The sequence below is a fragment of the Sinocyclocheilus rhinocerous genome, unplaced genomic scaffold (assembly GCF_001515625.1).
Source record: "Sinocyclocheilus rhinocerous isolate Xijiao unplaced genomic scaffold, SAMN03320098_v1.1 scaffold603, whole genome shotgun sequence".
In the NCBI taxonomy this organism is placed as follows: Eukaryota; Metazoa; Chordata; class Actinopteri; order Cypriniformes; family Cyprinidae; genus Sinocyclocheilus; species Sinocyclocheilus rhinocerous.
In genome coordinates, this window is record NW_015656630.1 from 1,032,689 (window position 1) to 1,042,842 (window position 10,154).

The 10,154-nt window shown below is 35.7% G+C and overlaps 1 protein-coding gene across 1 annotated transcript in view; it reads right to left on the minus strand.

Annotated features, from left to right (window-relative positions):
* Nucleotides 1-10,154, minus strand: part of grm5a (glutamate receptor, metabotropic 5a) — a 28,611-nt gene that overhangs the window by 14,691 nt on the left and 3,766 nt on the right. Inside the window, exons 3-4 of the mRNA XM_016528411.1 lie at nt 5,679-5,928; nt 458-693 (exon numbers count right to left, since the gene is read on the minus strand). Of these exons, the coding sequence (XP_016383897.1) occupies nt 458-693; nt 5,679-5,928 (486 nt within the window). The remainder of the gene's footprint in view (nt 1-457; nt 694-5,678; nt 5,929-10,154) is intronic.

Consider the following 10,154-nt stretch of genomic DNA (forward strand, 5'->3'; position numbering starts at 1 on the left):
ATAGCCGCAATCCCGCGCCGAAATTCAAGTCCTGCTCTGTGTTCTCTGCTAATAACCCGACTGTGAATGATGCGAGCGGCATCACTATGTTGTCACTGAGAAGCTGCAGAATGATTTTTGGTGTGCCGGCAGAACAACAACAACAATGCGCTACATGTTTCTTTTCCCCTCATTTTTTCCAATTGATGGAAATCCGTCGTAGACTTGCTGCAATTAACGGAAATCCGTCGTAGCGACGGAGAAATTTAATCCCTGCATATATTAAGAAGGATGGATGAATTGATGAAAGGACAGATAGATGTATGGTTGGATGGATAAAGATAGATAAACAGATGAATAGAGGGATTGATGGACAGACGAATGGATGGATGAATTGATGAAAAGCCAGACATCCAGATAAACTGTCCCAAACTCATGTAAGTTGTGGTGAGTTCATGTGAGAACATCTTCCACTCACTGGTGCAGGTTTTGTTGTATTTGGCGCTCTCTTGAGGAAGTCCCTTCAGCCGGCACTGGAAGCGGTGCTGCCAAAACTCAGGGAACCAGGGGTTCCGGAGGTTCGTGTCCGGCTGCAGGTTCAGGTAGTAATCATCAAACCACGTGACGTAAGCAGACTGCAGCTTGATAGTGATTCCCCCCGCTGCCTCCCTCTGAAAGCCATCAGTGACATCATAGCGGTCCGCCCAACCATCGCTGCAAAGTGTACATGAGACAAGTGAGTAATGAATGGCTTTTATATAGAACAAACCCCCTTGAGAGACAGTCAGGGAGCCTTCCGGTCCAAACTGACCCACATAACAGGCAAAGCCCAGTAGTTATGACCAGGTTACTCTATGAATTAGGTCTTGAGGACACAGCTGGCCAGTATTTCATAGTGACAGACTCATAATAAACCTCTCCATGAGATATATGTGCTCCAAATCTTCGCCATTAAGCATCAAAGGGATCTTTGAATGACAACAGATGAATCTTACCTTCTCCTTCCTCCTTTTTCATATAAACACAAGAAAAATAAACTACACTTTTCAGTGTCCACTCCATCTATATGTTCTCGAACACTTCCTAAACTCATAGTGCTAAATGTTATACAACTCAGCAGTGTGTGGGAGGTATCATTTTTGTTCTCATGGTAGGTAAGGAGAGGCTTTCATAACTTGTCCTTGGAGGCAAAAGCAATGGGAGGGAAGCACAGAGGAGCATGTTAGTAGCAGCTTGAATCATCTCATGGAAAAGAGCTGAACAGCTCAGTAAACCCACACACTGAACCCAGCAGGTCAGCCTCCCTCTGCCCACTGCCGCTGCAGGAAAACTTAAAAAAAGACAACAAAAATGCCAAAGCAAAGGCGCCGCTGCCTTTACAAAGATGTCTGACAGCATTTTAGAGCACATTAAAACATACTGCAAAATTAGGGCTGGGTGAATATTTGCTATATGCATTTGATATGTTGATATTTACCAACAAGTAGGACCATTCTCGCTTGTTCTTTGTGCTATGAGAGCACTAAAAGAGAGATATTTTAACAGTACATCTTATTTAAACCTCAGTAGGAAATGTGCAGATTGAATTTGATTCATTTTCAGTCATCTTTTGAACTGTTAGTTTCAATGAATCAGTTCAATAATACTGATTCAGTGATTTGTTTGTGTCGGCATGCAATGATGTTTATGGAATTATTTAAATTTCAATGAAACTTCACAGATTTAATAAAAACCATAAATCCATCTCAATGCAAACACAATAATAACATCATGAATATCATCAGAAGTCTGGAAAATGTTGAGAACTTTGTTTTTTTGGTAAAGTCTTATGTGCTTTATAGTGAACTAGTCACTATATGACTGTCATTAGACTTCATAAATAGTCTAAATAATAATAATAATATTACTTTTACCTGTGCAACAGATAATTAATTAATTATCAGTTTTGAAATAATTTTTTGTTTACACTTTACAATAAGGTTCCATTTGACATTAGTTAACTACATTAAATAAATACAAACTAACAATAAAAAACGTAAAAAGCATTTATTAATTAAAGTTAATGTTAATTTCAACATTCACTAACACATTATTAAATTCAAAAGCAGTGGTAATATTATTTATGGACCTGAGCTAACATGAACTAACAATGAACAGTTGGAATTTTATTAACTAACTTTATATACCGTAACAAATATGTTGCTCATTATTAGTTATTGTTAGTTAATACAGTAACTAATGTAAAATAATGGTACCTTATTACAAAGTGTTATCTTTTTTTAATTCATCCAGATGTGGTCAGGTTTTATAGCATTCAAAATTACGAAATCTGGATTTAGTAAGAATTAATAATAATAAAAGTTTCTATGCTTTATACGTCAACGTTTCACAAAAACGTTTCACGTTTTGGAATCTACACGGATCACAGTTTTAATCTGTTAACAATTAGCCCACAGAGGAATAACACACCCACGTTTATGTGGGAAGCTGCTCTATTAAGGACAGAAAATAATATCAGATTTACACCAACAAATGCTGCAAAGAAGCTGCAAAGTGAAACTGATGATTAAATTAGGTTAAATTTTTATCCATCCCCAGCGGCGGGGGGAGTCAGATCAGCCCTCATCAGCAATAGATCAGCTCTTGTGCACACTTCACTGATGAACATTTTGACAGGTAATACAACAGAATACAATAGTGTCCTCACACTCACTAGAGACAGATGGCTGGGCACAGTCTGCAAACTGCTCATTAGTAAATAATTGAAAGTCATTCAGTTGTGAAACGGAGGAGCCTGGACATCACTGTTTCCATGGCTGTCAATAGGCTGCTGAGTGGGGATGCTGACAAACAGCCTTTGGTAACAATTGTTTTTGTAAAGAATCGGATCAACTCGTACTGCAGTCCCATATGCTAATAAAACAATACCATATATATTTTTAAATGTATTGTAGATATACATTTAAAATGATATAAAATGGCCTTTTTTTTTTGCAAATGTACATTTTACATAAATATATTTTCCATATGCTTTAGTTATGCATATTTACTCCTATATTTGTTGGACATTTTTAAAATATATTTTTAATATTATTTTTATATATATTGTCCAAAAAAAAACAAAAAAACCTGCATTTACCAAAAATGTTTAATACTGGTAAATTAATATTAATATTTTAATTTTGGAAATGTGTTTTCATGCCCCTTGAAATACATTTTGTAATATATTTTGGCATAACAAACAAAATCTATTTTTAATAAGAAGATTACACTGGTTATAACACATTTAGTATATATTTTAAATATATTTTGGTAATAATATATTGGTAATTTTTTAACAAATTTTTCAATGAATTAATGCTAAATAAAGCAAACATGCATGCACACCAAATCAGAACGCAACCAATATACCAAAGAAAGCACATTGAGTTTTTTTGTTAAGCTGCTATATTAAGGACAGAAAATAATATCAGATTTATGCCAACAAATGCTATCTATTTGGCATATGTTTCAAAATATTTTGTTGAATAAAACCACTTAATTTACATGTTACCATTTTTAGGTTGCAATTGATATATTAGTAATTGTATTTTTTCCTCTCATTCCCATTTAGCAGAAGGTGAAGTCAATTTATTGTAAGCTCAAAGGTGAAGCGTGCACTTCTCCCAAACACTCCAATCAGCAAAAAACGACACACTTCACCTCTAAAAGTTTATAAAACACGTCTACCAGTGAGTGAACGTCTAATTATCCAACTGAAGAGCTCCTGAACAGAAGCAGAAATTGGAGGGATTATTCTTAGTTTAATATCTCAAAGACATAATACATTATTTCAGTCTGTAATATCCATAAGCGATTTATTAATGGAACAGCCAGAACTGAATTGGGGGTGAAGCTAAAAATAGGTAATTTAGTTGTCACACTCCAGGAGATTAAAAATGGGAAGAATAATTTCTTACTTCATTTGACACTATGAATAGCACGTGCACATTTTTCAAGACGTCGATGCCTAGTCAAACTCTTAAAATATTCTTCTCACAGGATCTGTCACATACAATTATTTTTCTGTCAGTCACTGAATGGTGAATTAGTAATCTTTTACAAATAACTGAAGCGTCTCTGATGTCTTTCTTCGATGGGTAAACTTAACCCATTAGGTAAAGTTGACGTGTGTAAGAGTATTTAAGAGACAATCTGTACTTGTAAAATCAGATCCAGCATTACAGAATTACTTCGGTGTGACTGAACCTCTCAAGTCCTCATTACAGAATCAACAGGCTTACTCAAGACATTATCATAACATGACTCAAGTGCCTATCACTGAAATAAACATAAATCACATACCTTGCTTCAGCAGTGGATGACTGTGATGGTGATGATGATGATGATGGTGATGGCAACATTTGTGGTGATAACAGACAGAAAGATGAGCCTTGCTTCCATGTTTTGATCCATCTTGATTTTCTCTCTCTCTCTCTCTCTCTCTCTCTCTCTCTCTCTCTCTCTCTCACACACACACACACCCACACACCCACACAAGCAAAGAGTCTTAACCCATTAGGTAAAGTTGACGTGTGTAAGAGTATTTAAGAGACAATCTGTACTTGTAAAATCAGATCCAGCATTACAGAATTACTTCGGTGTGACTGAACCTCTCAAGTCCTCATTACAGAATCAACAGGCTTACTCAAGACATTATCATAACATGACTCAAGTGCCTATCACTGAAATAAACATAAATCACATACCTTGCTTCAGCAGTGGATGACTGTGATGGTGATGATGATGATGATGGTGATGGCAACATTTGTGGTGATAACAGACAGAAAGATGAGCCTTGCTTCCATGTTTTGATCCATCTTGATTTTCTCTCTCTCTCTCTCTCTCTCTCTCTCTCTCTCTCTCACACACACACACACACACACACACACACAAGCAAAGAGTTGCAGATGATGATCAACAGGCGTGGGTGGAAATTCAAAAGTATCTTTGAAATTGGCTACAGAATTGGCTGATGGCATGACCATACCTGACTCACAATCTCTGTGGAAAAAGCACTAAATGGACACAAGATAACATGCAGTAAAGAAGATGCAGAAGACAGGAGTGACTGGGGCTAGTTGTCACACTGGGAAGTCATCACATGAGGTACATCCCAGTAACTATAAGGTTTTGAATTTGAGTGAAACTTGAATTAAAATTACTTTAAATTGTAATAACAGGCTGCACTGACCCCAGATTTTTGAATGGTAGTGTAAAAATAGTGTAATATACCCCATATAATATGACAACATGCCCCAATAGCAGGAAACTTTTTCCTGGGCAATTACAGTGAAAAATTTTTATTAGATAGTCATGACTCTATGGTATGTTTCTAAACAGAATATAAAATAAAAAAACAAATATACTCAAAACAAATTATACTCTTGAGAAATAGTCACTGGAGTAAAACATGTGGCAACTACCCTGCATAGTTGTTTTATCTGCAGCAGTAAGTGTTATAGATGTACAGTAAGCTTTTCTAATATACCTCCTACACTTTGAGAAAAAAACAAGATTTGTTTTCCGAACCTGCCAAGAGTGCTTGCCAGAGCTCACAGGCACAATTTCAGGAGTGTTTTCTTGCCGTTGCTTTGATAAGAAATGTCTGCTAAAAATATAAATCCATGTGCATAGAGTTCATGTTTTGGGTAACTCACCTGCCAACCAACAGAAACTCTCCAACTAGGCGGCGGCGTCTCATGGCCATGAGGATGCCACGTATGGTCATGCCCTCACAGAAGCATGCCACCACACGAGCTTTGGGAAGGTGGCTCCTGAGCTTATCGAGAAGACGGTCGAAGCTCTGCTCTCCAGCATTGCTGTAGATCTTGTCGGAGTGGGCAATACAGATGCCCTCCTTTGCTGCCATGTCTTTGAAGGCCTCCATTCCACTCTCACCGTAGTTCCCTGAAGATTAAATTATTTTTAAGCTTGAAACATGTTCAAAAACTTTGGGCAATCACACCATCATACCAGTTTCAGTGACAATGCTGAAGTTTGTGGATATTTAAAGGATAAAATCCTTATATTATATTATATTATATTGTCTATAAAATATATTTATATTTAATATTATTTTATTACTATTTTAATTAAACATTTATTTAATAAAATATTTATATCAAATAATGTATTATTTTTAATATAAATTAGCTTGGAATTGTACAGCTATAATGAAACTGTGACAGAAATGGCCATCACAAATGTCATTTTGATTGGTTCACAAAACAATCCACAGTCTTGTCCAAGCCTTGTTAAAATCTTCAGGAGAATATGAAGAGCTGCAGGTGCTACACACAGTCAGGAACAGCAGACATTTGAACTAAGTCTACCACATTTTATTCTCACCATTAGTTCTTCTTGTGTTTACAAATAAAATCTATCTTACTTCCTCATTATTACCATGACTTGACTGGATGGGTCATTTGAGGGAGTAGTGAAACGTTTGGTACAGTAGATTGAATGCTAATTTTGAGATTCATGATTTTGAGATTTTGATGTCATGAAATGACCTTGTACTGCTGAACTGAAAGTTATTTAAATTGAAACGTCATATTTATGGCAAAATCTCCGAAAATATCATTTATGTTCTATAAAAGTGTCCTTGTTCTGTGCTTTGTTTCCTGAATATATTCAGTAAGAAATAAAAATAGATTTCACTTTTTCATGCTTTGAAAAACTAATGAAAAAAAGCATCAGGGGTAAACTCCCCCAATTTACATAAAAATCAGGTCACCTACTTTTGTGTGAGGAATGTTCCCAGTCTTCACACATTTTATGAGGTGCGAATTTGATACAATTGCAAAGATGTCTTGATAAAGAGCAAACATACACCTACAAACGTACAGGGGAAGTCGTGGCCTAATGGTTAGAGAGTCGGACTCGTAACCCAAAGGTTGCGAGTTCGAGTCTCGTACCAGCAGGGATTGTAGGTGGGGGGAGTGAATGTACAGCGCTCTCTCCCACCTTCAATACCACGACTGAGGTGCCCTTGAGCAAGGCACCGAACCCCCAACTGCTCCCCGGGCGCCGCAGCATAAATGGCTGCCCACTGCTCCGGGTGTGTGTTCACAGTGTGTGTGTGTTCACTGCTGTGTGTGTGCACTTTGGATTGGATAAATGCAGAGCACTAATTCCTAGTATGGGTCACCATACTTGGCCACATGTCACATGTCACTTCATTTCACTCATTTTTCATTTTTCCAAATCAATGCACAAGCATCTTAATTACACCCGAGATTCTAATAATGGAGATTACAAGGATTAAAACAACATTCACAAGATCATTCCAGTGATGGAGCTTTCCTAAAAAATATTAGGAGTGAGCGTAGTGGTTAACAGTTTGGACTTGTAACCTAAGGGTTGCAGGTTCAAATCTGGCTGAGGTGATATGTGAACCGTAAGGTCACTGAGACCCCCATCCCCATAACGTCCCAGAGGAAAACACTTAACCCCAGGTTGCTATTAGCATTCCGGTGAGTAAGCTGTATCTGCAAGGTGAGAAATGTCCATTGCTCTTCATCCTAACATGAGAGTTTTGAGGAACTATACCAAGAAAATATTTAGGGCTTTTGCTAAAAATGCAGCAGATATTGGTCATTCCTTGTATGCAGTACATTTTCATGTACCCATCATATATGTCTCAGTACTTTTATAATGATTTCAAAAGCTTGGGGTCAGTAAGATTTTTAAAAAGAAATGAACACTTTTATTCAGCAATTATGTATTATATTTATTAAAAGTGACACCATTAAAATGTTACAAAAAATAATTTTAAATATATTTTTGCACTTTCTGTTTATCAATGAATCATAGTTTCTACAAAACAATTAAGTAACAGCCGTTTTTGTTCATAATAATAATAATAAATGTTTCTTGGGAAGAAAATCAGCATATTAAAATGATTTCTGAAAATTACAGTTATTTTATTGTAATAATATTTCACAATATTACTGTTTTTAGAGTATTTTTAATCAAACAAACAGCCTTGGTAAGCATAAGAAATCTTAGCAAACCCCAAACTAGTGTCTAAATGATAAAATGTGAAATATTAATATTAAATATGATTGTAACACTTTAATTACTTTTAAATATAATTTTGTAACCCTTTAACTAACTTTAAATATTATTTTGTTATCCTTTAACTACCAGATGCAAATGAATGACATCACCCTCCATTTTTCTCAACCTCCTTCACTTTTGATGGCAAAACAAAAATACAAGCATCAAGAATTAGCAATGAATTTGAAGGATTCTGTGATGTTTTGTGCTTTGTCTTACATCCTGAACTGTATGTTAAAACTAAAGAAATCAGTATGATGATACCAAAATTTGAAAAAAAAAGAAAAAAGAATGAGAATTGCCTTTACTTCCTTTACTCAGCAATATTTTCTATATTTAGCATCCCTTTTTTGTATTTCCATTGTGTAAATAATCAAGGGATAATTAATCAAATCTAAGAGCATAACCTATGCATAACTTGACTTGACTATCAAACACGTCTCATTCTTCATCTCTGTGAAGTCTTAGATTTGAGAAGTGTACTTCCAAATGCGCATGACTTCATCTCTAATCTCTCTCCTCAGGGAAGATCTTCAAATCTTTCACTCCATTCCTCTGTGCCAGTTCGGTGATTTAATTCCCTCGCTGCTCTCAAACTTCACTAGAACCTTCTGTCTCAGATAAAAATGGATATATAATTAAAAAAATAGAGTTACATAATATTTTACAGGCATTTCGATAAAGGGCAGAAAACAAGTTGTCCTGCAATTCAAAAGGTCGGTCACAAGAAGCAATAACAAATGTGGGTAAAATGACCTCTGCACACAATAACGGAGATATTCTGATGACCTCAACTTTTCTTTCCCTCCTACAGAGAGACAGACGCTGCAGAAGCGACAAGTCTTTAACAGTGTGTTCACTCGCACAGGAAAATTCATTAAACGCCCACAGACACTGAAAACAGAGCTGCAAATGATCATAAGAAATGATCAATAAGAGATGTAAATGATCATCATGATCGCCTTTCAGCTAATGATTTCTGTTTGTTCTATGGTCTGTCATGAGGCCAAAAAAGGCCATAACAAAAGCGCAGCAGCAACACAATACATGAGCATGTCTATTAACCATTCACTCTGTGTACGCTGTATGCAAAGCATCATGGGGTGTTTTCAAACATCAAAGACACTCTTGAACCTGATGAAACAATAGATAGACAAATATGCAGAAAGGTATGATGCTGCTTGACACATTGTCTGAAAGGCCTTAGTTTGAAAGGAAACTTTTGCATTTCAATACTTTAATAAAATACATTTTTATAAAAAGACAGTAAACCTCACTATTATACACACAGCTTTCATTAACATATGTTATTTTCATGTTAAACTAGGGCAAAAACACCTATTCTCCACTGGTGTTCAGCATGTTGATTGACAAGCTGGTTAAACACAAGTCAAATCAAATGTGACTACAAACATTTGTTCTATTTTATCAATAGAGCCCACAAATTACAAATGTCAAAGGATGATATAATACAAATGGAGCTACAGATGCCAGCAAATGAATCAACATTATGGAGTATTTCACAGCTCCTTGTTCTGTATGTGGGTGAAAACTGGGGTGGGCTCCACATTTAACTACCTGCTGGCAATTAACACCAGTCTGTGAGGCCATCAATCTTCTAGCCAAACCGCTTCAGTCTGTAGTATTCAGTAAACAATGAACCAGGGATACTATTTAATAGTTAAGTAAAACTAAAACCATGAACTACATTTTACGTTCTTTGAATTAAAATAAATAGTATGAAATAAAATATATGTGACCCTGGACCACAAAACCAGTCATAAGGGCCTTTTATTTTTATTGAGATGTATACAGCATATGAAAGCTGAATAAATAAGCTTTCCATTGGTGTATGGTTTGTTAGGATAGCACAATATTTGGCCGAGATACAACAACTATTTGAAAATCTGGAATCTGAGGGTGCAAAAATTTTTTAAAAATCTAAATATTGAGAAAATTGCCTTTAAAGTTGTTCAAATGAAGTTCTTAGCAATGCATATTACTAATCAAAAATTAAGTTTTGATATATTTACGGTAGGAAATTTACAAAATATCTTCATGGAACATGATCT